This window comes from Phytophthora parasitica (assembly GCF_000247585.1).
Source record: "Phytophthora parasitica INRA-310 unplaced genomic scaffold supercont2.4, whole genome shotgun sequence".
Classification (NCBI taxonomy): Eukaryota; Oomycota; class Peronosporomycetes; order Peronosporales; family Peronosporaceae; genus Phytophthora; species Phytophthora nicotianae.
The window spans coordinates 2,473,104-2,499,567 of NW_008648990.1; the positions used below are offsets into that span (position 1 = coordinate 2,473,104).

The 26,464-nt window shown below is 49.1% G+C and overlaps 12 protein-coding genes across 13 annotated transcripts; 4 read left to right on the top strand and 8 right to left on the bottom strand.

The window, feature by feature from the left end:
- Positions 1-107: 107 nt before the first annotated feature.
- PPTG_21361 (hypothetical protein) lies at positions 108-545 on the bottom strand (the record flags this gene model as incomplete). Its single annotated transcript, XM_008896614.1, has 2 exons — positions 108-233; positions 486-545. The coding sequence occupies 2 exons, from the start codon at positions 543-545 to the stop codon at positions 108-110; spliced, it is 186 nt and encodes a 61-aa protein (XP_008894862.1).
- Positions 546-1,109: 564 nt separating this feature from the next.
- On the top strand, positions 1,110-1,967 carry PPTG_21362 (hypothetical protein; the record flags this gene model as incomplete). Its single annotated transcript, XM_008896615.1, has 2 exons — positions 1,110-1,190; positions 1,875-1,967. The coding sequence occupies 2 exons, from the start codon at positions 1,110-1,112 to the stop codon at positions 1,965-1,967; spliced, it is 174 nt and encodes a 57-aa protein (XP_008894863.1).
- A 573-nt stretch (positions 1,968-2,540) lies between these two features.
- PPTG_03668 (hypothetical protein) lies at positions 2,541-3,945 on the bottom strand. The gene has a single exon (XM_008896355.1). The coding sequence runs from the start codon at positions 3,887-3,889 to the stop codon at positions 2,837-2,839; it is 1,053 nt and encodes a 350-aa protein (XP_008894603.1). The 5' UTR covers positions 3,890-3,945; the 3' UTR covers positions 2,541-2,836.
- A 751-nt stretch (positions 3,946-4,696) lies between these two features.
- Positions 4,697-6,039, top strand: PPTG_03669 (40S ribosomal protein). Its single transcript, XM_008896356.1, has 2 exons — positions 4,697-4,834; positions 5,014-6,039. The coding sequence occupies exons 1-2, from the start codon at positions 4,794-4,796 to the stop codon at positions 5,561-5,563; spliced, it is 591 nt and encodes a 196-aa protein (XP_008894604.1). The 5' UTR covers positions 4,697-4,793; the 3' UTR covers positions 5,564-6,039.
- PPTG_03670 (hypothetical protein) lies at positions 5,124-10,652 on the bottom strand (the record flags this gene model as incomplete). Its single annotated transcript, XM_008896357.1, has 5 exons — positions 5,124-6,057; positions 6,130-6,168; positions 6,233-6,277; positions 6,338-6,402; positions 6,467-10,652. 5 exons carry the CDS (start codon positions 10,650-10,652, stop codon positions 5,896-5,898), a joined length of 4,497 nt encoding a protein of 1,498 aa, XP_008894605.1. The 3' UTR covers positions 5,124-5,895.
- A 65-nt stretch (positions 10,653-10,717) lies between these two features.
- On the bottom strand, positions 10,718-12,442 carry PPTG_03671 (hypothetical protein; the record flags this gene model as incomplete). The annotated part of the gene is made up of 1 exon (XM_008896358.1): positions 10,718-12,442. The coding sequence occupies one exon, from the start codon at positions 12,440-12,442 to the stop codon at positions 10,763-10,765; it is 1,680 nt and encodes a 559-aa protein (XP_008894606.1). The 3' UTR covers positions 10,718-10,762.
- A 350-nt stretch (positions 12,443-12,792) lies between these two features.
- Positions 12,793-14,493, bottom strand: PPTG_03672 (hypothetical protein; the record flags this gene model as incomplete). The annotated part of the gene is made up of 1 exon (XM_008896359.1): positions 12,793-14,493. The coding sequence occupies one exon, from the start codon at positions 14,491-14,493 to the stop codon at positions 12,823-12,825; it is 1,671 nt and encodes a 556-aa protein (XP_008894607.1). The 3' UTR covers positions 12,793-12,822.
- Positions 14,494-15,534: 1,041 nt separating this feature from the next.
- PPTG_21363 lies at positions 15,535-17,919 on the bottom strand (the record flags this gene model as incomplete). Of its 2 annotated transcripts, XM_008896616.1 has the most annotated exons (10): positions 15,535-16,038; positions 16,113-16,283; positions 16,347-16,439; positions 16,502-16,571; positions 16,638-16,738; positions 16,815-16,838; positions 16,926-17,088; positions 17,148-17,221; positions 17,302-17,424; positions 17,488-17,919. In XM_008896616.1, 10 exons carry the CDS (start codon positions 17,917-17,919, stop codon positions 15,964-15,966), a joined length of 1,326 nt encoding a protein of 441 aa, XP_008894864.1. In that variant the 3' UTR covers positions 15,535-15,963. The 2 variants fall into 2 exon arrangements, with proteins under 2 accessions (XP_008894864.1, XP_008894865.1); XM_008896617.1 differs by having other exon boundaries at positions 15,535-16,283.
- Positions 17,920-18,348: 429 nt separating this feature from the next.
- On the top strand, positions 18,349-18,673 carry PPTG_21364 (hypothetical protein; the record flags this gene model as incomplete). The annotated part of the gene is made up of 2 exons (XM_008896618.1): positions 18,349-18,424; positions 18,549-18,673. 2 exons carry the CDS (start codon positions 18,349-18,351, stop codon positions 18,671-18,673), a joined length of 201 nt encoding a protein of 66 aa, XP_008894866.1.
- A 1,464-nt stretch (positions 18,674-20,137) lies between these two features.
- PPTG_21365 (hypothetical protein) lies at positions 20,138-21,022 on the bottom strand. Its single transcript, XM_008896619.1, has one exon. It carries the CDS (start codon positions 20,823-20,825, stop codon positions 20,406-20,408), a length of 420 nt encoding a protein of 139 aa, XP_008894867.1. The 5' UTR covers positions 20,826-21,022; the 3' UTR covers positions 20,138-20,405.
- Positions 21,023-22,057: 1,035 nt separating this feature from the next.
- On the top strand, positions 22,058-24,250 carry PPTG_03675 (Grx4 family monothiol glutaredoxin). The gene has a single exon (XM_008896360.1). It carries the CDS (start codon positions 22,141-22,143, stop codon positions 23,485-23,487), a length of 1,347 nt encoding a protein of 448 aa, XP_008894608.1. The 5' UTR covers positions 22,058-22,140; the 3' UTR covers positions 23,488-24,250.
- PPTG_03676 (translation elongation factor Tu) lies at positions 23,595-26,275 on the bottom strand (the record flags this gene model as incomplete). Its single annotated transcript, XM_008896361.1, has 7 exons — positions 23,595-23,961; positions 24,023-24,113; positions 24,175-24,214; positions 24,273-24,406; positions 24,468-25,718; positions 25,955-26,025; positions 26,247-26,275. The coding sequence occupies 7 exons, from the start codon at positions 26,273-26,275 to the stop codon at positions 23,595-23,597; spliced, it is 1,983 nt and encodes a 660-aa protein (XP_008894609.1).
- Between the last annotated feature and the right edge of the window lie 189 nt (positions 26,276-26,464).

Here is a 26,464-nt window from a genome sequence, read left to right on the forward strand (position 1 = left end):
AACAACGCTGAAACGCATGGTTATGACTGGGACGACGGTTTTAGTACAAAGACTCGCTACTGGTGAATTGAGGAATGATCTTCGCCATGGAAAGAGGGTGTAACGGATTACTCCGTTAGTATGACCTCGAGCCTCGAGTCGAGGTTTACTTTTACGTTTACGGACTTGTCGAGGTCATACATGTTCACGTACATGTTCACGACCACGACAAGGTCATCCGTGTTGACGCTTAGCTACAATAGAGTAGTTAACAAGAAAACAATTCACTTTTCAATTTTACTTCTAAGTACTACGCTTCCTCTGCTACATCACAGAGGGGCGTTTCACTTCTGATGACGTACATTTTTGTTGTTTAGAAGCGTTCGACAAACATATGTTGCGTGCTGTACGTACAGTATTGACGCATCATGTTGAACTCCGTTATTATGTACGGAAATCGATGAGTACTTGTAAAAACAAGGTGCGAAACGCCTCAAACTATTTACCATGTAAGGCAGCGGTATCAAACCGGGGGGCCTCGAACCTGGGGCGCACAGAATTTGCATAGATCCCTACACTGAGCTTCTCTGCGAGCCACGCTTTGCACTCATCAGTAGACAAATAGCCAAGGGTTCAGGCATGTTTTGGTCCATGTCTTACACCTTGATCTGAATGCTACTGACTAGTAAGTAACTTTTCCTAACTTCTGAGTAAGGCCCATCTTTTCCTAGTTCCTGAGTAAAGTCCTAACTTCTGAGTACGGTACAAGCCCCGTTTCTACTCATGCCGACTTCAAAGTACTTTCAATTTTTAAATATTAATCTTTAAAGAGGTTTTTCTAATTCTTTTTTTTAAATTTGAGAATTAAAAATATTTTTTAAAAAAATCTAAAAAAAATGACATAATCAGGGGCTCTATTTAGTCACGTATTCGTTCTAGCCTGACTCTGATGACAATTTATTTTACTTCCTCAGGAGGTGCTGTACGAAAAGGTCCTGTACGAAAAGTTTCCGGCGCACAGAAGAAAAGTCGAGGTGCAGTTTATGAAGAAAAAAGCAGCCAGCATTTCTTCTCGGTGGACAACTTGATTTCTGTGTTCCTGCGGTTTTCTGCTCGCCCTCTTCACTGGAATGTGCCGCAAGAAGTTTTGGGGGCAAACGAACAAGAAGAAACGAGAGCAGGAGTCGTGGAAACCTGGGCAGAACGGGGTGGTGTGTTCGTTAGGTCGGTTAAGCTCTCCGATGGTCAAGTCGGTTAACAGAGCGTACGTCCTAGGGTTGAATGTGACAACAACTATCAAACTATAAGTGTATATCGAGTAAGAAGTAGGATATAGGATCTGCAGGGGAGGCCTGCATATTTAACAAACAGGAAAGAAAAATTGTGTATACGTTACATATCAAAAGTGAACGCTGTACTCATTTGTCTGCCTCGATTTGCCCTTACTCAGAAGTCAACCTCGTTTCCTCAAAAGTAAGCCGTTCCCCTTGATCTTCAATAAAAATTCTTCATATTTATTAATAAGAAGAATGCTCGATGCTCTCAGATCAGCACGTTGCTGAATCAGCCGAGACCAACTAGTCTAACAAAAGTAAAGGCATTGTGCGTTCTACTCAAACTTCCATGCGCGGTTCTTTGGGGCAGCGCCGGGCCGTTTTGAAGCCAATTCACAGACCATAAATTCTTGAGTAGAAACACTCAAAGGATCTCTGACCTATAAGATATGTACGGCAATACCCAATGAGGCAGCAACACTTATTGCAATACCCCAGAGCGCTTTTGCTGTACGGTATTTCTACTGGTATGCATATTCCAATACCCGCGGGCCACCACTATCAACTTCAAGTAATCATAGGTACCAGGATCATCTTCGCTGACCTCGCCGAGGTTATCAGCACCTTGCAAACATCAAGGACCCGGACGATCGTAAACGGAGTACGGGACTTCCGTGCACGATCCAGGCTCGAACCCCGGATCTGTTTGTCTAGAGTTGAAGTAGACAGAGCAAATAGCCTTATATCGCGGTCAACTGTAGTTTGAAGCTGTGACGGAGCAGTACTATCCCGGATATACATTTATGGGGAAAAAGCAATTTGCTGTATCTAAGCTATACTTGTATTTTTTACTAGTTACTCGCCTGGCCTTTAAGTTGAACAGAACACGAACAGCGGCACGTTCAATTGAAGACTCGTCCAGAAAATGGCAGATTTAGCGGTGGTAACTAACTCGTCAGACGAAGAATGTTGATCTCCCAGCTGGGAAATTTTGATCTCGGATTCGAGAATGTAAGTGTCGTGAGTGGTTGCCTCGATCTGGAGTCGTCTACAGGATAAACTAGTTCAATCCGACCACGACACCACCACTGCTCAATACCAAATGACTTCAAGGCAGTGCCTCCAACGATACCAGGACTCTATAGCTATTAAGTACCACATAAACAGAGGGTCACTTTACCACGCTTCTCAATCTCTCCAATTCCTAATCATGAGGTATAAATGCGTGTACGCCCCTCTACACCTGAAGCACCACTGGGATTTGAAAGATAAAACGAGTTGAAACGGAGAGCAGGCTCGTCATCCGTATTTTTGTTCTCTTCAAATTTATCGAAGCGGTATGCGTTGTTGCTACATTTCATTAGTGCACTGTGAGCTTGATCATCGTGAAGCGCCCAGATTTGTTCGTCTTCCTCTCGTTTCACCCTGATACAACTCACGATCTAAAGCCTTGGTACCTTGGTTAGAGTATAAATACTTTTATTCTCAGTTTCGTCTACAAAATGGCAAAATATGGCTATCTATCTTCCCACCAGATCGAGCTGCCAGCATCGACGAGTGTTGCTTGTGTGTCCTCGCTCCATTTACAGCTCGTGGCGCTCGAGCATCACGAACGAGTCCTCGAGATTCGCATTATTGCTTATGTTACCGACGCTGCTGGCACCACGAACTGGAGTCGTCCGCGCTGATGGCATCGGAGGGCGCTCCAGCCGCATCGATGCACTCATCTCATCAGCTTGTTCTGCCCATCGCGAAGAGATAAAATACGTCGAGCTGGTGTTTGCGGGGGCTTCCGGCAGTCCTGCACCAGTCTGAAGCTCCAGCATCACGTAGTCGCTCGGAATCTGCGAGGTGTCTGTCTCCACGACGGTAGCCACGGGGATATCACCCTCATCTTGTGTCTCCTGCTCGACTCTCCTGCTCTCAATCTGCTTAGCAGGCGGCAGCTGGTCGTTTACAGCTTCGACCGCGACCGGAACACCTGCTCTTTGCTCGCTCTCCTCTCTCTTGGGAGTTCTTCTGGTGTAATCTCTCTCTTCCACGAAGAACGCCCTCTGACTCAAGCTCTTCTTAGGCTTCTCGAAGTTTCCAGAGCTCCATCGCACGCTGTCGTTCTTGCGGTAGTTAAACATGGACCGACTCATCTGTTCGTAGAGACTTTCGCTTGTCACCTGTGCGGATGGAACCTCCACGGCTGTAGGTGTCACCAATCCGTCCACTGATAATGTCGGGAACACGAGTCCCATGGGCTCCACTGGCTCTGGAGACACATTCGGGTTCACCTCGGGCCTCACGTGGATGCGCTTCTGACCTCGCACCTTCCCTACGTCGATCACGTGCAGCACCAGCGCCTTATCTGGGCAGTCGAAGGTCTCCTGCAGTGCGCGCTGCAGTACTGTATTGTTACTTACGGACACATAGCGTCGCTCACCGTCCTCGTCGCCAGGAACCTGTAACAGCAGTGCGATGTGCATCTCGTCGCCCACACGGTCGCGTGCTAGGCGCCTTAGAAACGTCATCCCGGCTGCGAACAGGTACCAGGCGTCTACAGGTACAGGATCCGCTTGGGTCTGCTCCGGGAACGTCACGAAGCAAGAGGAGCGCACGACGTCTGCGCTGGCAGGCCCTCCCCCCATCTTGTACAGCGTTTGAGTATTGAACAATGAGGAATAGACACTGTCTTCTTCCGACCCTCAAAATAGTATAGTGGTACACTGTACCATTTCATTAATTCGCGTGTCACAGAGATAATGTTTTGGAGGAAACTGAAGAGACACGCATTGTGAAAAAGCTGTTGGCAAGGTGGATTTTCGTTGAGATATGTTAAGCGCTTTTAGCGGGGAATAAAACGTCAAACGAAGAATTGAGTTCTTGTGTTCTGGCTCTGCTAAAAGCGTTCTTGTGGTGCTGGATGTGTAGACGAACACATTTTATAAGACAAACCGATAAAGATACGAAGAAACTGTAAGGCGGCTGCCTTCTCTGCCTCCAGCGACGTGCCAGGACTGCACTCTTTACCAATTTGTGTTTGCTTGCTTGCTTATGGATGACCTTAGCTCAGCACCTGGGTGTATAGGCCCAGCTTCTGCTTCTGCTACTGCTCATATTGATCTTGATTTCCACGTGTCTGTTTCATTATTTGCCGTACTCGGACTGCGAGCGATGCAAGTCCACCCCACAGTGCCGTGTGCTGGAAACACACCTAAGCTTACTTTGAGGTAAAACAACGTCTTTCGGTCATCATTCTCCAATGGCCGTGATTCTCCACGGCCATTGGAGAATGATGGAAGGCGTTCGTTTATCGGAGAAACATGACAGTAAATACGATATAAGAGCAAATTTCTGTATCAAACACGAAATTTGTCTATGAACCGGTTCCGAACCGCGGACCGCCGCGGGGTAGGGGGCGTTTAAGCTAGTGTCCAGTATACTTGACTTGATTTTGGTAAGCGGAGAGCCTCCTACCCATTCATTTGAGCGCCGCCTTGTTCGTTTTGGCCACACTCTTCGCTCGATTTCATCCTCGGAAACTCTCTCAACATGGCGGAAGTTGCTACTGAAGTGAAGCTCTTTAACAAGTGGTAGGTAACTGAGAATGACAGCTTAACTTTAGCGCGTTGTAACCGCACGACCGCGGGGGGATCTGCAGACAAAACTGCGGCTCTATAAAGCGCTCTGTAGGCGTCACAGTACAACAGCCAAGTTAGCCAAAAATCACGCCTAAATCGGAGTCTAATGCAGGCGTGGTGACATATTACAGGTCGTACGATGACATCAGCGTCGCGGCGGACATCTCCCTCGAGGACTACATCGCCGTGAAGGGCAAGGCCGCCACGTTCCTGCCGCACACGGCTCAGCGCTACCAGAAGAAGCGCTTCCGCAAGGCTCAGTGCCCCATCACGGAGCGTCTTGTGAACGCTCTGATGCGCAAGGGCCGCAACTCTGGCAAGAAGCTCAAGGCCACGCGCATTGTGAAGCACACGCTGGAGATCATCCACCTGCTTACGGACAAGAACCCCCTGCAGGTGGTCGTGGAGGCTGTCATCAAGTCGGGCCCGCGTGAGGACTCGACCCGCGTCGGCTCGGCCGGTGTGGTGCGTCGCCAGGGCGTGGATGTGTCGCCCTTCCGTCGTGTCAACCAGGCTCTGTACCTGATCGCCACGGGCGCCCGTGAGGCTTCGTTCCGCAACGTCAAGACCATCGCCGAGTGCCTGGCTGACGAGCTGATCAACGCCTCCAAGGGCTCGTCCAACAGTTACGCTATTAAGAAGAAGGACGAGATCGAGCGTGTGGCCAAGGCCAACAGATAAGCGGAGAACGTGTGGACGTCGAGTGGGGCAGGAGGAGGACGAAACATACAGCCAAGAAACAGGAAAAGTGGCGATTTGGTCCACTTTTGGTCGATGGATACCTTTTTTTGGGTGGAAATGGATTTCGCGGCTGTGGTTTTTCTTCGATTTTTTCAAACTTCTGCTGCGTTTTGACGAATCATGGCGAACCGATTAAGGACCGACTTCCCTTTTTATTCTGAATTGGAATAAAATGTGATACACCGAGTTGTTGAGAGCACCAAACCAAGTCTGCGTTGCTTTTCCTTGCTTTGCTGCTTGTGATGACGCGGCTGTATGTGTTGATGTAGAATTTAGTCGAGGACGCCATCTAGTTCGACGTCGGTCTTGCCGGCACGGAGCTGCTTGATAATTGCCTTGAGCCGGTTCACTTGCTCGCTCTCGGAGTTCTTGTTGGCATTGTTTGTGATGAGCTTGACCCGTGACGCGTATGTGAGCGACGTCACGGTCTCTTCCTATTAAAATGGACACCGTGAGCAACGAACGTCTTGTCAAGCCACAAAGCCAAGATAGATGTACAGCCGTACCTGGTTGTAGTCGGCCGGCGAGATATTCACAAACATGAGCTGCCATAACAACCAGGTTAGACAAAAGCTAGCCACTGCTGTATTGTTTTTTATTTGGACTCACTGTCTTCGCATTGCCACCGAGCGAGTCCTGCATCAACTGTGTCAACTGCAGTCAAAATGTTAGGGCCATGATCTTCAATCTTGGATCTCTACATCGGAGCTGTACCTTGTTGTTGCGGTACGGGATGAACTTTTCGTTGTTCGACAGCGCCGAGATCACGTCACCCAGGGCTGAAAAACAGAGGATTCACATGTAAGTGTACCATATAAGTCTGGGTTAATCTGGAAGACGTACCGCTGAGACTCTTGTTAATAGCTTGCGCCTCCTTGAGCCGCTCGGCCGTGGCACCCGTTTTCCCTGCTCGTTCCGACCCTGCAAGATCCACTAGACTGAGCTTCCCGATAGTCGTAGCTTTGGTGGTTTTATTGTAGCTCTCTACTAGCAACGAGAAGATGGAGTGGCTGCGACTACTCTCAGCGTTCATCTTGGTCGCCCCCACTTGTCGTTTCTTGTTCGCAGCCTCAAACAACCTCAACGTTTGTTCGGGTGACGTACATTTCTTGAGTGTGGCATTCTGCACCACCACCATTCCCTTCTCGTTCTTTTTAATCTCCAGCTTATTATCATGAGAACCACCACCTTCCATGAGGTGGAACAAGTCAATAAGCGAATCATTATACAGCTCCAACATCGTGGCTTGGAAACTCACAGTAAAGTTGGCTTTCCCTTCCTCTGCTAACTGAAAAAGATGATGAATAGCTCGAGGACTCAGTCCAGGATCGCTCTCGCTTCCAGTCATAGTAAATGTCTTCCCCGACCCGGTCTGTCCGTACGCGAAAATGCACACGTTGTAGCCATCCACAGCGCTCTGAAGCAGATTTTTTGTGTCCTCGAAGACCTGTTTCTGCGTACTTGCTGGCGAAAAAACCTGGTCATAAGCGAAAGTTTTGGCTGCTCGGTTGCCTCCGCTCACTTCGAGCGAGAACTCGTCGACAAATTTTACACAAGTGATGCATCCACGATCGTTCTCCGAGCCGCTCATGGGCCGACAGCGAGCGTATACGCGAATTTTACCTTTCATATCTTCGATCTGGTTGTAGTATTTCTTGCGTAGCGCCTGTTCTTCACGATAACTCGTCTCTAGTGTTGCGTACTGAGCCTTGGCGTCGCGTAGTTCATTGTTTAGTGGCGTTACGAGAGCGGCTTGTTCGCGTAGTTGAGTCACTTCCTGTTCCAGTTGTCCCAATTGCTTGGCCTTGCCACCAGCGACGCCCAGTTCCTTCTGTAGAGCTGCAGTTTGGTCCTGTAAGTCCTGTGAAGCCTTTTGAGCAGCTTGGAGCTGTTGTGTTAGTGCTGTGATCTCCTTTTTCGCGACTTTTTCGTTGTCTTCGAGAACTTTCTTGTGCTTCTTCTCCATGTCTGCCACGCGGCGATCTGAAGCTGCAGAGCCATTTCCTGCTGTGTTGCTGCTACTACTGGACGCTTGTGCCTCTGCTTTGGCTAGAGCAGCTTCAAGCTGCGAGATTTTAACGCGATCAGCTTTCGCTTTTGCTTCAAGTGCACGCAGCTTCTGTTTGGCATCTTCTAACGCCTTACCACCTCCCGAAGGAACGACGTTTTGAGAAGGAGGAGTCTTTTTCTTGTGGTATTTCTTCTCTTCGCTCTTCTCTTCAACTTGTTTTTGCAGCTTTTTCTCGAGGATTTGCTGCTTTTTCATCGCTGCGGCTGCTGCTTTGGCTTCTTTACGAGCATTTCGTTCGGCCAGGCGAGTCGCTGCCTGCTCTTCTCGAGTGTTGAGCCATTCTTCACAGTTGTCACGAACGATATCGAGTTGTTTGCGAAGTGCTTGAGGCCCTCGTGCTGGTGGCAGACGCGCAGATTCAGCCATAACGCGCTTGAGTGCAGGAGCCAATTGACGGCGCTGCTTGTCGTGAAGAGCCTGGAGCTCGGCGATGCATTTCTCGGCGCATTTAGCGTACGTTTGATAGCATTTGGCTTTGTCACCACGATTGAACTGCGCTTTGCCGCGAGTTACTGCGTCCATGATCATCTGAACCAGTTGAATAGACCGTGCAGCATCCTCCTTTACTTCTTGAGATTCGTCCTCCTCCGGTTCATCTTTGTCATCGTCCAAGTTTTGTTCGATCGATTCATCTTCATCATCTTTTGCTTCAGACGGAATAGGCTCGAACTCTTCTTCTTCATAGTTTTCCTCTTGTTCTGTTGTCTCAATTTCATCGACGCTATTAGCTTCGAGGCCTTCTGTGATTCTATCAGCACCGTCATATTTTGCTTCACTAGGTGGGAACACGTTATTGTCACGAGCTTCTGAGAGTTCCAAGTGCAGTCGCAACTGCTCAATCTCCGATTCCAGTCGGGTCTTCTCCACTCGACGTTCCTCAATTTCTCGTGATAAACCAGCGATTTCTTCTTGAAGCACTCGACGCTGTTGTTGTTGCAGTCCAAGCTCTTGTTCACGAGCTTTGGTTTCTTGTACCTTTCGATCATCCTCTTCTGACTCTTGAGCTGGAGGTTCCTCGAGACCATGGACTAAAGCTTCTAAAGCGGTGGGTGCTGCTGGTACAGTAGCCTTGTGCTTGCTAGTCTTGTCTTCATCTTGAATTGCTGGTTTAGGAGCACTGGCGACCGCTAACTGAGACCGCAACTCTTGCAATTCCTTCTCCAATGTCGCCACAGCTTCATCCTTAAATTCAGCAGAGGTGGCATCAGTACCGCTTTCTTTGGTCAATACAATAGCTTCAACACCGACGTCCTGGGTCGATAGGGACGCCGAAAGTGGACGTGACGCTACTTGCGACGCCGGACGTGAATGCTGGTCACTGGTACTGGCTGACTCTGCTTCGTTGTCCTCATTCTCCTCACCGATTTGTTCTGTTCGTGCAGATTTTGCTACTGCAGATCCCAATGCTGACCATCGACTTGATGCGTCAATTCGAAGTGCCAAATCGTGATGTTTCTGCTCCAGTGTTTGCACAAGTGCCTTCTGTGAGCTATACGCTTTCTCAGCTTCTTTGAATGCCAGGTACTTGTCCTTCACTTGTGCCTTGTCCTCGATCGTCGGCACTCTTCCAAACTGACTCTGGAATGCAACCAGCCACGTCTTGACTTCAGTTTTCACTGCCTTCTTCGCCTTTGTCAAAGCTTCAAGCTTCCCTTTCGCCTCATACAGTTCTTGTTTGGAGCGTAGAAGGGCGGTATTACGCTCTCGCGCCACCTCGACGTTGCTTTCGTACTTGTTCTTGTCAAGTAAAAGCGTCGGAACTTCAGTGTCGACTTCTATCACTAAACTTTCTTTAGGTTCCTTCTCGACGTCCTGTGTCTGTGTCGGAGCGTCTGAAGTAGCGGGTATAGCTTTCCCAGCCCCTTCAATCGTCACAGCAACAGCATGAACGAGCAGGTCGACCGTCTCTCGCACTGCTTGAGTCTCCATGACTGTAAATCGCTCTCGAGAATCTTTCAGACGTCGCTCCAACATCTCTTCACGAGAACCGGCCGCCTTAGCCTTCGCTTCGAGATCACGAAGCTTGGTCTGAAGACTTTCAGCTCGTTTTGTTTCATCAGTTCGCTGCTTACAATCGACAATGCTGTCAATAAGTGTGTAGATGAAGCGTTCGACTTCCAATTGTCCGGCAAAATGCTGTCGAAGTTTGATCTCGCGACCCAGGAAGGCTTGGTGTTGACTCTTTATTTGTATCCGGGCGTTTTGAAGCTGATCATCGACGCGCGTGGCTTGACCGAGAGCGTCTTCGCTACACATTTGGAGCTCGTTGCGAAGCTGCTGTTGAGCTCTTTCTCCAGTGAAATTGGCAGTTTGAGAGATGCGGGCGATCTCATCCAGTGCCGCTTTTTGTTCTCTAGCGAATTGATCTTCATGAGCTTGTAATGCACACTCAAACTCTCGTCGCCAGACTTCATGCGTTTCGAGATGTTGAAGTCGCTGCTTCTCTTGTTCACCCAGAAGCGCCAGTTTCTCCTTCGCATGGAGCTCTTCACGAACTGCGCCAGCTTTCTCTAGTTGGGCCTGCAGCTCTCGTGACTCCTTCAGCTTCGCTTCGGCTCGGTCTTTGAGCGCTCGTACACGCGCTTCGTGTCGCTCTCTGGTGTCTTTCTCGATGTTACGATAGTGCTCAAGAATCTCATTGAGTTTCTGGACTTGTTCGGCTTTCATCGCGTGCATGTCGGCCACCACTTTACTCAATTGAGCGCGTGCTAGCGCCACGGGGATGTATGCTTCTTCGCGCTCTTGGGTTGGTACTGGAGGCACTGCTCCTAACTCGAACACTTTACCAGCGTGGAAATCGGTTGTTAGAGGCAGCGGTGCCACCTGCACAAGACTTGACGCCGAAACTAAGGCATTGCTGGCAGGAACAAGCGGAGGAACTGACGAGTTTGTTGTCATTAGCTCTTGACTGGGAGCAACCTGCGAAGATTCAGTTGCACAACTTGGATCAGACACCATTGCAGCTTTAACGGCGTAGTGGTAGTCAAGATCATGTAGAAATTAAAAGTGAGATAGCTCATTTTGGTCAAATAAAGATCACGTAAGCTGGACATGTATTTTTGGTGTGGTTAAGGCGCTCTATGGTGGAGCGTTGGTGATTCTGTGTGTTCAGACGACTCGTCTTCGAGGAAGGGTTTGAGTGCCGTGTTCGTGCTGGGTCCATGTTGCGATTGATCAGTGATGTTAGCTGCTACATTCCCGTGATGGTGAAGATGTGATAATCTCAACAGTGGCGTGAGCAGTGCACAGCAGAAGATGAAGATGGACATGTAGAACAGTCCGGTGTGGTACGAGCCCGTGATACGGAAGATGACTCCGAAGAGAGCTCCTCCCATGTTCCCTCCAGCACCGACTAACCCGTTGACTGTACCTGTGTGATGTTCGTTCAAGTACGGGACGATGCCGTACGTCGAACCTCCACTAGCTTGTGCAGCAATGGCCACGAGTACGTAGAGCGAGATGCACAACCCGAGAGAGTATGAGCGACTGAGTGCCATCACAAGCGCCCCGAGGATGCAGAGCAGCGTAAACTGCGTGTACTGACGGCCGCGCATACCCAATCGACGGTTCACCGCGTCAGACGTGAGGCCTCCAACCGCACGCGCGAACAAGTTCATGAGACCGAATGATGAAGCTACGGTTGCTGCACTGGTCTTGGACAGCACGGAACAGAACACGCTATCGGTACATCCTTTCTGTGTGAACTCCTTGTTGAAGTATAGCGCGCCCATGTTGTTCAACTGTAGCTCTGTACCGAAACATGCGGCGTAGTGTGCGATCATGATCAGCACATTTGGATCGGACAACACGATCTTAAACGACTCGAGTAAACTCGGATGCTGCAGCTTCTGCTCTTGTACGGATCCGCCGTTGGCTGCTTGTTCTGCTTGACGTTTCTTTGCCATGAGTTCTTGGAAATCTCCCGTTGGACAACTATCCACCACGAAGCGGATCACTACGCCCATGACGATCATCAGCACTGCCGGCAAAGCGATAGTGATTCGCCAACCTAAGTCTTCAGATACATGTCCACTGGACGTGATGGCCTCGAACACGAACGGCAACAGGAGGAAGGCAAAGCCGATACCCGACAGACCCAGTCCTCCGGTAATAGCGTTCGCCGCGCCGGCCACATTGCGAGCAAACGTGATGGTCGTCCAGTACTGACTTGTGACGAACACGCAGCCCACGAGTCCAACGATGAACCGCACAGCAAGCAGCGTTGTTGCAGAGTTTACGAACGCCGCACAAAAGATCGGAATGGCCCCCAACCACAGCACGGCACTCTGCACGGCCTGAGGACCGAACCGATCCAACAACGGACCCGATGCAATTCGTGAGAATATAGTGCTCGCTGTACTGGCGATATCGGAGTTTAGCACTTCGCCGTCGGTAAGACCAAGCTGCGTCTTTATCACCGGCATAAGTGGCGGAATAGCGTACCAGCCGAAGAAACCGGTGATAGCGGACATCCACGACAAATAGAAGATGCGCATGTGCGGTCGCAACATACTGGTGGGTTTGATCTTTGTAGCTCGATCGAACTGTTTGCTGTCCACCGGAAGATCATATTGCATGGTATGCGCAGCATCTTCGTGTTTATCCACTTGCACAAACACGCAACGAGGAGATTCGTTTGGAGATGGTAGGCGGGATGACAGCTCTCGAACCCGTGGGGTTAACTGGAGGGAGCTCAGCGATAACCGCGATGGCGGGACGAGCGATAGGGACGCAGCGGAAGACTCCATTTAATTGCTAGCAAGTGGAAACGGCAAGTACGATGGAAATAGCAAAGTGAACGAGTGTAGTCTTCGAAGACTACAGACAATGGCAACCTGAATAGGCTTGCCATTTTGGATGACTCAGAATAACTGGCGGTAGATCTGTGGCCTCACGTACCGTTCTGCTCACGCACCAGAATTACACTTGGCTTCAATATGCTTCAACAGTTTCATGTTGACTGCGTGTATTATGCGCATGGCGGCACATTGACCGAAAGATGAGTGACCACTTCGTTTTGCCACGTTACACATTTTAATCTACCCTTCACACTTCAACTTCAGTTTTGTAAAAAAAAAAAAAAAAAAAAAAAAAAGGTGGCTCTAACATGCGATGGTATTACGGAATCTTACTCGTACGGCTCGTCTTCGAGGTACATGGTGCTATGAGATCGCTTGGACGCGTCGCCAGCGTCACTCGATGGATGGGCGTTGGGCTCCTCCTGCTCTAAATGGGGGAACCTCAACAGTGGTGTGAGCAGTGCACAACCCAGGATGATGATACCTGTGTACAGCAGACCTGCGCTGTATCCGTCCGTGCTACGGAAAATAACGCCGTAGATCACGCCGCCCAAATTGCCGCCGGCACCGACGAGTCCGTTGACGGTGCCCGTGTGCTGTTCGTTCAGGTACGGTACGATGCCGTACGTGGATCCGCCTGTTGCCTGTGCGGCGATAGCGACCAGCACGTACAGCGCAATGCAAGCACCTAGCGAATCCAGTTGGCTCAGTGTGATCACCAACGCGCCCAGTACGCACAGTAACGTGAACTGTACGCGCTTACGGCCGCCCATGCCTAGTCGACGGTTCACTGCGTCAGACGCCAGGCCGCCTAGAGCGCGCGCGAACACGTTCATTAGTCCAAAGGACGACGCCACTGTAGCGGCATTGGTCTTGGACAGTAGATAGCAGAGGTTGCTCTCTGTCGGTGTGCAGTTGTTCTTGGTGAACTGAGTGTAAAAGTACAGAGCGCCCATGTTGTTGAGCTGCAGCTCAGTGCCGAAGCACGCCGCGTACTGAGCAATCATAACCAGGACGTTTAAGTCCGTCAGAACAATCTTGAACGACTGAAGCATGGTCATGGGCTTCTGTTGCTCAGATTGCGCCATGGGGAGGACGCTGGAGCTGCCGCTAATGCTTATCCTTGCTGGAGCTGCCCGGCCGTTCTGTTCTGCTTGACGTTTGGTGTTCATGAGCTCCTGGAAGTCGCCAGTCGGACAGCTATCCACAACGAAGCGGATCACTGTGCCCATGATAATCATCAGCACGGCCGGCAACGCGACGGTGATCCGCCAGCCCAGATCCTCCGACACGTGTCCGCCTGAAGTGATGGCCTCGTATATGAACGGCAGCACCAGGAAGGCGAAGCCAATACCAGACAGACCCAGTCCACCAGTGATAGCGTTGGCCGTACCAGCCACGTTACGGGCAAACGTAATGGTCGTCCAGTACTGACTGGACACGAACACGCAGCCCACGAGACCAATGAAGAACCGGACAATGAGCAAGCTCGTTGCCGAGCTCACGAAGGCGGCACAGACAATAGGGATAGCGCCAAACCACAGTACAGAGCTTTGTACTACCTGAGGACCGAACCGGTCGAGAAGTGGGCCTGATGCTATCCGAGAGAAGATCGTGCTGGCTGTACTAGCGATATCGGAGTTGAGGACTTCTCCTTCCGTGAGTCCTAGTTGAGTCTTGATCACGGGCATGAGAGGCGGGATGGCGTACCAACCGATGAAGCCCATAATGCCCGACATCCACGACAGGTAGAAGATGCGCATGTGCGGTCGCAACATGCTGCTCGGTTTGATCTTTGTGGCTCGGTCGAACTGGTTGTGATCTACAGGAAGATCGTACGTCTTGGACGTCACCACTTCGGGCTCATCAATGTGGAAGTACGCAGTGTGCGGTGTTTGAGCAGGCGACGGCAAGGCGCTGAGTCGCGGTGTCAATTGAAGAGAACTCATCGATACACGCCGCGACGAAGAAGACGCTTGATCGGCAGCGTGAGGAGCCATCACCAAGACGTGTTGATAGGTGTGAGGAGTGCGAGGTAAATAAAACAATGACCTCAAGTCGAGGCCACTAGGTACACGTAGCGACTTGAGGCTTTGGATTCCATTTCTGTCAAGGGCAGTGTGCATGCGAGATGAGACCGCCGACATTTCTGCCTCGTCACTTGCCAAAACTGAAGTTTTTGTGCAGGTTCTGAACCAATCAAACGAATGCGACGAGTCAGCTTATGCGCATTAGCCGAGCGGTTTATGCCGCTGGCGGCACGCGGCTCGAACGGGGCTGCCATTGGTCTAAAGGACTTGCGTTTCGCCGTTACGATGGCAGCATATCACGTCGCAGATTGACGATCTGCCGAGACTGCAATGCTCGTCCACAAGGGACTGCCTGCATTCAGACGAACACTACGTGGTAGTAGGGGTGGTTTTGGACGACTTCTAAACAGTCCAAAACACTTCCGGAAAATGACCGAAATTCCGTTCAAAATCCAAAACTGACTAAATCACCAGACAACATATTATCAATGAGAGGTTCCGTAGCTCGCGACCGAACCGATACTGTGGCGAGGCAGCGACTTGATCGATTAGATCTCCGTGAGGTGGGCGAACGCATCGCCCGTCGTGGCGATGAAGCATCCCACAGTGCATGAGAAGGAGGTATGGGCGATGTGTTCGCTGGAATGTCGGTCGCAGCGCCTTGAGATGTCGCCATGATGAAGCGTCTAGTCAAGGCGTCAATGGGTTCGCGGCAGCTTTCAAAGATACTTGGTGCACTGCGTTTTGGACTTTTGCACACTTCTAAACTGTTTAAAACTTTTTAGTACATTTAAAACGTTCTTTACTCTTCCAATCCAAAACCATCTCTACGTGGTAGATTATCTACTAGATACGCCTCCGAGCCGTTGGTTTTGGTCGTAGGCGAGAATACAAGGACACGCGGCTACTGTACCCTCGAAAATGCAAAGATAAGCACCCACTCTGCTTGGGATGGAGACGCGTGGTACATGTACATGCATGTTTAACATGATTCAAATTTGTACTGTACTTCAGTATTCGAACTCATTAGTCTGTATCTTGGTGTGCCTATGTGCGCCTAATTGACTTGGCGCTTCGACGCGATGGAGTAGCGCTAGATGATCGCGACGAATTATCTTCATTCTGTGCGGATGTCACTCGTCATGTCCACCACACCCAACGATTCAAAAGGAAAGCTTAACGTACCGCTGAATGAGAGATGCCACTTCACTCTGAGCGTCCAATTTCGCGTTTTCTTGATCTTGGCAGTTCTTCTGCAGCGCCTGAAGATCCCTGCAACACTCACTTTCAATTTAAACGGCTAACCGACAAACATAAAAAAGATTTCAGCACCGATGGGCAATCTGAAGAGCATGGTCCTTGCTTGTCCGAGCCTCTTTCTCCTCTGTACTCAGCAAAGATTACACAATGTAAGAAATAATGAGCTCTGTTATCGTGCCCTCATTTCACACCGTTGAGCTGCGCCTTCAATTGCTGAACCTCTTCTTCCATCGCTTGTGTGTGTACTTTAGTCTCCTGCATTAGCCACCATAAAAATAATCGTCATCGTGCAGTTCATAATGGAGTGGTTCAGTATCAACATGACATACATCGAAGAAAATCTCTAGCTCCTGCAACCTGTCCTCCGATTTCTCCCGCTGGGACTTCTCACTTTCCCATTCAATTCGCATTCGTGAAAGAGCCTGTGACAAGCGTCGAAGTTCGAGATCCATCTTCCGGAATTCGTCTGCTTTTCTCTTCTCCAACGTGTATCGGTGCTCCTACAGACAACTTCCCCGTGAGTCAAGGCATCGTTGTACTGGCTGCATTGATATGTGTAGTACCTGAGTAGATTTCCAGTCTTGTCGGTCCATTTGATACTGCTGCTGTAGGCGATCGCGCTCTTGAGTGACAGAATGTCTCGAGATCGTCTCCAACTAGTAAAATGTCTCACAATCTTTATACTTTACTCGGGAAAACGATAATGCAACCCCCGCACCTGAATTTGGCCTTGCAGCGTCGACATTTGGGTTCGAGCGTCTTCCAGCTCGCTCGACATCCACTCCAAGCTGTATAGCGGTGATAAACAATCAAATATGTCTAGTCGAATGGGCTAGAATGAATTTGTGACGTACATTTGATCTTTCTGCTCAATTTTCACCGTCAACTTAGAGTTTGTTTCTTGCTCTTCTTGCAGCTCGGCTTCAAATCTCTTGCAATCTCGTTCAATCATCGTCTGTTGGATATCGTTGCGAAACGTAAGAACTACATGCTACATGTACCCGACACCAACAACAATGTGTATCTCCTACCATTTGAGCTTGCAGTTTGGTATGCTACGTGTACAATACGAATCGTAATAAAAAAAGGTTAGTTATTCGAAATAGTCTTGTCTAAATCAGGTACCATCCAATTTTTTGTACCTGTTCCTGAAGCTCCTTTGCAAAGCGTAAAACTTGTTCATTCTCCTTTTCGACCACATTCAGTTGCTCCTCTTGTCGTCTCCGGATTTCTGACATTTCTTCGATTATTTGAACTTGTTCCTGCTTAGTTTGCTCCAGTGACTTGAACTTATTTTTGTGTTCACTAAATTCATTGGTTAGCTATTAACCAATTTTTCTATATGCCCAAACGTTTCTCCCTACCGAATCGTGCTGACGAGGGATTGAATCTCCTCTTTTGCACGCTCCAAACGCTCACAAAGTTCGGTCTTTTCTTTCTATTCACACACACACGCGCCGATCGTTCATGTGAGATTTTACAAGGTCATCGTTAATATCCCGTAGTTTCTTCAGTTACCTCTTGCTCTTCGTATATCTGCTTTCGTTCAGCCAAATTACTAGTCACAGAGCGATATTTTTCTTGATACTGATCAAGCTCTTGATCAAGGGTTTCCAAATCCTCCGCGTGTTTTTTCTTTAGCTATACGACAAGAACTCTAAGTCATGCTACATTCCCAGCAGTGATGCAGTTGACTTTCTTTACCTCCTGAACGTGTGTTGCCACCACAAGTGCTTGCTGGAAAAGATCAGGTTTTGTTACCGACTGAAGATACTCCTCCACATCACGAAATTGCGACCTCTGTAGAAGCTTATGCACCACGAGCTCAGCATTGATCTCAGGATTGTAAGCAGTCGTCACTTTTACTGGCTTTGAGCTAAAGTTTCCTTTCAGTGGCGATGGAAATGGCGCCTGAGGCGAATTGGTGTTACTTGGTACTACCGATTGCGGCTCATATTCACCTTTTCGCAATGTCGTTGCGCTCGGTGGGTCTTTGTTCGCGATGCTGCGCGTTGTTTCTTTTCCCTTGACAATTTTGTTCTTCTTAATTGCTTTCTCGCTAGAATTGGTTTTGCTGATGTCGTTCTCCTTCTCTCTTATCTGTTTTCGTCGCTGTGCGAGACTTGACCGGTCCATTGTAGCTCCTCCTCAAGCGATTCAAGTGATAGCAGTTACTGATATCGTGGCTGTTCACAAGCCTCGTAAAGATTTTAAGTTTAATAAAAGCCTAAATCTTGGATACACTGGTATCGCCTGGATGTTCACGACTGCGTCCTTCATCTCTTCTTTAAAAATGTTGTGTAAAATTTAACGCGTTCCTTTCTATGGTAAGATCCTCATCATAACACTTGCACTAATTTTCGTTCACTGCAGTTCTTCAAAGCATTATTTTTACTTTACGATTAACAAATTGTCCAATAGGTTTGCGTATGAATAGATATCGAGATCGACTGCGTTCCGCTTCAACATGTGTCGGAGACGTTTTATTGGCGTCATTTAAAAATTTAATCTCACGCTATAGCTAGTCATCAATTGGGGACAGAAGCCAGGCTCTACCACAGCTACATGAGTGGAAAAGTCGTGTGTGCCAAGGATAGGACTACACTGCATTCGATGCAATTTGAGCATCCCATCCGAGCTTGTACGCTTGTAAGCTCAACGTTCATGCAACATTTTTTTTAAGGTTTCAAAACCTGTTTTGTTTGTTACGTAGGAGGTTGAGTTTTGTGTAGAGTGAATATATATTGTCATGTTCACTATTTCAGCGGCGACGATGCAGGCTGTGTTTCCTCATCTGTTTCAACTAGAGGAGGAAGTCGACGTGCCCAAATTGCTGCGCAATTGCGAGACCAACATGCACTTAGGCATTATAATACTGGAGTTCTGGTGAAGTTGATTACGAGCATGCCGAGACCCCGCAGATGATTACAGGTATAGTGAGGTTTCTACAGAACATATACATGCAGAATACCCGCACTCTCCCTCGTTATTGTCCTTGATCAATATTATTATAGAGACTTTGATGATGAACTGAAGGGATTAGCGCCACAGATGCATTTAACCTTATCGAATATACAAGGTTATAAGGTGGTAGTGGGTGCGACTGGGAAAAATCATGGCGCAAGTCCACGTACAATCTCAATCGTATTTCGGTGGATAAACTCCTTCCCATCACGAAACATTGTTTTTTCGTACTTGTCAATGCTCATTTCTTCATCTGCCCCAACCGAAGAAGCACATAAAGCGCCAGACTGAAGCACGAAGTCAGCATGAAGATCGTCAAGGCTACAATTCTCGCCATTGCGCTCTGTGTGGGCCAAGCCAGCGCCGAAGCGAACGCCAAGATGACTCGACCCAAAAATCCTCGAATCGACACCAATTGCGCGAATAACTCATACTATCGAGGCTGTGGCAGGGGGTAATTGAAGTCATGGAGTGTCCATCGTTATCGCCACAAAGTATAGACACCGGCTGATGAACATATCTGGAGTCCAGATTCTGGACTCGCGCTTGAAAATGCTCTAAAATGCTAATCCTCAAACGATGAAAAGAAGGGTGTTCTAAATTTCGTTATTGGTTAGGTTCTAGAATCCACTTCTACACTTTGCTTTCTGAAATGGTACTATTGTGAACCGTGTGAATCCAATGTGACCAAGGCGTAGCTTGATCATTGAGTATGGGCGGCTCAAGTCAAGCTTATTCCGTCAGGGATACTCTACGATGTGTGCTGGACAAACTACATTAATGCCCCTGACGCAAAGCTTTCGAGTGGAGTGTCTTGAAAAAATTGAAAAATTGGACTGCAGTTTTGCGATACCAACTTATCTTTTTTTATGAAATAGAGTTGTGCCTCCAGCCCTAAGAATCTCGAAATTTAGGTAACAATTGTTAATACACGAGCTATTACAGTATTAGGCTCTCGTCATTGGTATGAAAGTGGGCTGATTCTTTAGCACGCCAAAACAAAACATAGCAGTCTCACGCTGTCAAAATAAAAGCCAAACCGTTTCCACAACGTAGTGAGCAGTATGGAACACGGGAGGGAAGAAATCCAACGCGTTGCTATGTAAATTCAGCTTACTGGTATGCACGCTTACGTATCAAGCATAACAGTGCAGACAACTTGAGATGAGTACGAAAAGTGTAAGTCCAGCAAATTATGTTACTGTCAGAGGCGGTAAAATATTTTGCTGGACTTTTTTGTTTTGACTGATTGCCAGCAGATTCTTGAGTTTACCTTTCATCTTGGTACTGTATTATTACAAACATTTTTTTGTTACGAGGGATTTGGTTACTAGTTACTTGGTTACTACATGTCGGTCGAATCGGCTAAAACGTTGAATTTTATCCTGGGAGGCCAGCTGAAAGCTTGGTGGACAGCCCCACCAACATTAATTGGGCCATGCGCAATTGTCGTCGATCCTTAAACAACCTTCGCTCAACCATGATATATTCAGTTTGAGATCTCTTAGGCCCGTTCTCAACCGAGGCGTCAGAGGGACGCATGCGTTGCATGCGTACCCTAAACATCGCAATTCAAAATACTTGACTATCATTGGCAGAATAATAGCTAGTCATGTAGTGTTCTAGCAGTTCTAGCCTGGCGCTAAACCGCTACCAAACTACTGGTAATTAACGAGCGCGGCGATGGAAAACCAGGATCCCCTCGTCTCAGGAGCCTCCTCATCAGATGCATGCACTTCCCCAGGTTCAGCAAACTGTCGCTCCCTCGGTGGGTTCTGATTCTTTGCATTGGAAGTTCTCTCCACCCGTAGCGAGGAATCTCGCTGACGAGCTCGGACGTCTTTCGCCACCGTCGCCATCTCTACCGATCTTATTCGAGGCTGAAGTACGCCATGCCTTTCGTGGTGGGGTTGAATGCCACGAAAAGGGCTATGGTCAAAGCACGCAGATTGAGCGACAAGGCGGGGACGCCCTGCTGGTAAAAGTGGTTTAATCGCGGAGGGGCATCTTGTGTGGGAGCCGTACGAAAAAAATCGGTGGACCTCAGGCTGCGGCGTTGGCGCGCAGCAGGGATGCATCGTCTCTCTCGCTCAGGTCCACTTGGAGATCTTTGGGGATACAGAGCCATTGTTGTTGCGATCTTTCCTGTAAAACACTGCTACCTTGGAGGTTAAAGGGAGAGTAAAACTGTTTGGTTAGGGGAGGTCTTTGATTGGCTAAAACTCGAACAAAACGTGCTGCCTATGGGCCGATTGCACAGCCAATCAAATCGCAAAGTGGTTGTTAAGCACGCATGCGTCCGAAAAACGCTTCGGTTGAGAACGGACCTTAGCTTTGTTTAAAAAAAATTGCTTTTTAGCAAAAAAGTAATTAGAGTTACCTCCTTTACACCTTTTGAAAGTGTATATAGTTAAAATAGCTAAGGTATAAAGAGTTAAAAGAAAGTGGACTATCTAGGCACGTTTGGTAGTAGCGTATCGATTTTGTATTTGATACCGTTAGTCGGATAATACTTATTGTCACTATGGCTTGTGGTTAAGGAAGGAGCAGGGGACCACCGGTACCTTGGGCAGGAAACCTACTGCATATTTTTATAGATACATAATTCATCTTCACCATTATAAGGTTCCACCATTGCACTTGCTGCTCTAACCATGTTAGTTTTCTGCGTCTTGGCCGGGTATAACTCCAGCGGTACCTTTTCACGAACGGCCCTCACATATTTTTATTGTAAAAAAAGTTTAAAAAGTGTTTTTTGCGTTATTTTTCCCGCTTTTATCTAACATCGATCTCATACAGTCATTTTTTAGGTTTGATTTTGATCTCTTTTTGAAATTCAGACAATCCTCTTTGTAGTGATACCGTCGGTTGCCACCTTTTAGTACTATCCGGAGGAATCACTATCTAGAGTTGTACCATTACAATGGTACCCGGATCCTTATGGCTACACTGCTGGCCTGCTATGTCGATTACAGTAGATGACCACGCTCTTTCTTCATGCTGACGAGGTGAGTGTGCCGCTTCGAGCAATGGGCGGGTTTCAGACTCTGGAGCGCGTTTCGAGAGAAATTGGGTTGAAGCAGGGCCGAAAGGTGTCGTTGCTGGACTAATTCGAACACCGATCATCAAATGGACACTATCTTTAGTTAAGTACCTCTTGATACTGATAGTCGCGTCACTAAGTACAATCTGGAGGTTAGAGGTAATTTTGACTTGCTTGTAAGCTGACGGTCAGCAAAGAGACCTCTCCAACCTCCTTAAGTAGCGGGAACCGGTATAACAATTTGGAATACTACTCCAAAGAGGATTGCCTGTAGTTGCCTTCATTTTGAGAGCTTTTTACAATTTTAAAAAAGACTTATTACAAAAGTCTTCTCGAGCCACCAAGTGACAATGGCAGCAGTGACTGGCAGCGTAGTGAGCGTCCAGAGCGCGGCACAGTTCGACGAGGCGACTGCGCGCGAGTCGACGCTGTCCGTGAGCTTCTTCTGGGCCGAATTCCACGAGGCCTGTCGCCCCAATGGGCAGCTGGACGTGGTGGTGCGTCAACTGGCGACGCTGCACCCGCGCATCCGCTTCCTCAAGGTGGCGGCCGAGGAGCTTCCCGAACTCTCGGAGCGTTTCCAAATCGCCGTAGTGCCCACCTTCGTCATCGCCCAGGGCCGTGCCGTGCTGGACAAACTCGAGGGCGCCAATGTGGCCGAACTAGCCAAGCGCGTGGACGTGCTAAGCAAGAGCGTGGCCAAGAGCAGCTCCACGTCCACGTCCACGGCCGAAGAAGCCCCCAAACCGCTTGATGACGCGCTCCAATACCGCCTCAAGAAGCTCATCAGCGCGTCACCGGTCATGCTCTTCATGAAGGGCAACCCCACGGAGCCCAAGTGCGGCTTTAGTCGCCAGATGGTGGCTCTCTTGAACGAGGAAAAGATCCAATTCGGCACCTTTGACATCCTGAATGACGACGAAGTGCGCCAAGGACTCAAGCAGTTCTCCAACTGGCCTACTTACCCGCAACTTTACGTGAACGGCTCGCTAATTGGCGGTCTGGACATCGTCAAGGAGATGAAGTCCGAGGGATCCATCGTCGAGCAACTGGGACTCACTAAGAACGTCGAAGAGGCTGAAGCTGCCTTCCAAGAGAGTCTCCGTGCACTCGTCAACTCAGCTCCTGTACTACTCTTCATGAAGGGCACACCGTCGGAGCCCAAGTGTGGTTTTAGCAAGAAGACAGTCAAACTCCTACGCGACCACCAGATCGCCTTCAGTTCGTTCGATATCTTGAGTGACGAGCAGGTTCGTCAAGGTCTTAAGAAGTTCTCCAACTGGCCTACATATCCACAGCTGTACGTTAAGGGCAAACTCATTGGTGGACTGGATATCCTCAACGAGATGGCGGAGGATGGAGACCTCAGTGAGCAGCTTGGAGTGGAGAAGAAGACCAAGAAGGAGAACAAATACGAGCAACTGATCAACCGCGCGCGCGTCATGATCTTCATCAAGGGAACGCCCCAGCAGCCGCAGTGTGGATTCAGCCGCAAGCTTGTGGATATCCTGGACGCTGAGGGCTTCAAGTACGACTACTTTGACATCTTAACGGACGACAGTGTGCGTCAGGGACTCAAGAAGTACTCCAACTGGCCCACGTTCCCGCAGCTTTACGTCAACGGCGAGCTGATCGGCGGACTGGACATCGTGCAGCAGCTGCAGGAGGACGGAGAACTCGCCGAGCTCAAGGAGTAGACGACGTGTCCATCACTTGGAACGAATACAGGTTACCTCTCTTATCCTGTATCTTATCCTGTATCTATGGTGTCTTTGACAGTTTAAGGCAGGGTGATTATCCACACCTAAGCGATGATCTGCGTGATAATGCCAGCCGCCAGGGTTTTGCCGCGATCGCGCAGTGTGAAGCGTCCCAGCTGGCGGTAGTTTGCGAACTCCTCGAGGCAGATCTTGCGGTGACACGTGATTTGCACCACGGCCGAGCGCTCCCGAGTGATACAACGCGGTTTCTTCTTCTCTACCTCTCCAGTCTTGCTCAGCATGCTCACCAACCGAGTGATGTTCACGGGTTCGTCCACATTGTGCATGTGGATCGTCACGTACGTCCCCTTCACCAGCGGCACCTCCACTGCCGGCATGGTCATGATCTTAGCCTCGAACTTCTTTGCGAGCTGCACAGGCGACGCGATGGAGCACAGAATGCTGCCAGTACTGTAAAACACATACAAGTTAACATCGAGTGGCATAAAATACAGGACAAGATCAAGCTTACGTCAATGCCGACGGATCGATCCCGGTGACTCCCATCTCGATGGTGTCTCCAGCGCGAGCAAGTGTACACGACTTGCCGTCTTGCTCCATTCCTAGTCATTCAATTGATGAGCACTGTAACTATGTGCGTTAATCTAAGCTCTAACTGCTCACCTTTTACTGTCAGAGTGAGTCCGATGGGCATCAACAGAAACTGCAAAATATTTCGGATAAATTACAGCGTAAAAAAACTTCCATGCAAAATAACTTACCGAGTCGCCGACCGCAGCGGCACCAGCATACACGCGACCAGAGATCGTTTGACCCAGACTCATGGACTTGGATACGTCTGAGACGGTCATCCGGAACGGCTTCGAGATCTGGCGCTGAGGGGGAGCAAAGGTGTCTGCAATTCATAGATTCAACGTCAGACAGACGTTAAACATTCACAATATCTTGCGACTAACCAATAGCCTCAACAAGTGAAGGCCCTGAATACCACGAGCACTCCTTCACTCCTCCCGTCTTCTCTAAATTAGCACCAGTCATCCCACTGAGAGGAACGAAACGTAAGTTTTTGGGACGGAATCCCGCACCCTGAAGGAACATGGAGAGCGACGTGACGATGTTGTCAAAGCGCTCCTTATCCCAGTTGACCATATCCATCTTGTTGACTGCCACAACCATCTGTGAGACACCGAGACTTCGCACTAGTAGTGTATGCTCCTTGGTCTGTCCAGAGTTTTCGAACGCAGCCTCGAATTCGCCAGTCACCGCTGGTACGACCAACACGGCGACATCTGCCTGTGCAGCTCCTGCAATCATCTTTGGGATAAAATCCCGGTGGCCTGGTGCATCCAGCAGCGTCACATGCTTGGTGTCCGTCTCAAAGTGACTCGTACCCACGTCCATAGTGACGCCACGTGATCGTTCCTCGTCGTCTGCATCCATGACCCAGGCATACGCAAAGGAAGACTTACCGGCCTCTCGCGACTCCTTCTCGTACTTGTGCATCAGTCTTTTGCTCACATACCCGAGCTTGTACAGTAAATGACCAGTAATGGTGCTCTTGCCTGCATCCACATGTCCAATTACGACCATACTGATCTTCGTCTTGCCTCCAGTACGAGCCTCTTCCTCCAGTTTAACAGCCTGCTCCTGCGTCTTTAACTCTGCGCGTTCGAACGCCTTCTTCTCCGCTGGAGTGAACTGCGTATGTGCCCGAGAGATCACTGGGGCGGCATTGGCTGCATCAGCTGCAGATATGCGAGGCTTCTTCTCTTCTTTAGGCGTTGATGGCATGGCTCCAATAGCCGTCGCTTTGCCCTTAGCAGGAGCAGGCATGACAATCTCTTTTTTAGGTTTGGGCTCTTGTTTCTCCTCGTTGCCAATGGCTAGAGCTACAGTCTCCAGGCGGGGGATCTGGATCTGCAATGGTAACACGCCACCGGCTGCGGCTGGAGCTTTACCTTTTTCTAGTAGAGCCACTACGGTCTTATCCACGTCGTAGTTGGCACTACGGAGCTCCTGAGTGATCTGATGGGCTGAAAATCTACTGCCCACGGCTTGTTGGACTTGCGGTATCATGGCTTCCAGGATCTCGGCATCTCCTGGGTCAGTGGTGGATTCCTGAGTCTGATACTCGGTCTCTTCTTGTTGGACGAAGGAGAAAACGGAGCGCTGGCGACTGGGAGAGTCCCTGCGGTACATGAACTCGTCTACATGAGTGATAGTGTTGGTTATGGTAAAAAGTGTTAGTAAATGTGGCACTATTTTAGGATATTTTGTGGCAGGATTTGTTTTCGTACTGTTGGGTGAAGTGGGTTCGTAGTCGTCGTAGTATTCGTCATAATCTGAGGACAGAGAAAGTGGTGGTGAGGGATATCGTAAAGCAGACAAAGGTGGATGTGATATGCTTGCCTTCGTCCTCGTACGAGTAAGCGCGGTTGCGTACGTTGCGGTGGCGGGACATGGCTCCCGAACTGGGTGAGGTGAGCTTTTTGCGGCTTTGATGAAGACAACACACTAATTACACAATTTGGTGTGGTGTACCCAAGTCAGAGCTGACCCAGAATAGAGCCCCCGTTTCCCCCAATTAGGAGTGAAAGGTGTATTGGACACTAGACGTGACTAGACAAGAACACCTTATGATCAGCGAAAGAAAAACAAGAGAATGCAGCGGAGCGGTGTGATTGGGATCCCAAGGCGAATGCTTCTGTTGGACATTGATGTAAAAGCCAGCCTACGTGCAGGCGACCGGAAGCCAGACCCCCATGGATTTTATGGAAGTGTCGAGTCGACATTATTGAAGAATCCAGCTAAAACTCCTCAAATATACTTTCACTCTTTCCTTCTCGCGCACAAGTGCCCAGAACAACAGCTTCCGCTGCTACGGGTAACATGCAGTTGGCAGTGAGCTGTCGTGGACCGTAAGGGCAGGCTGTGAGCCGTAAGGGCAGGCTGT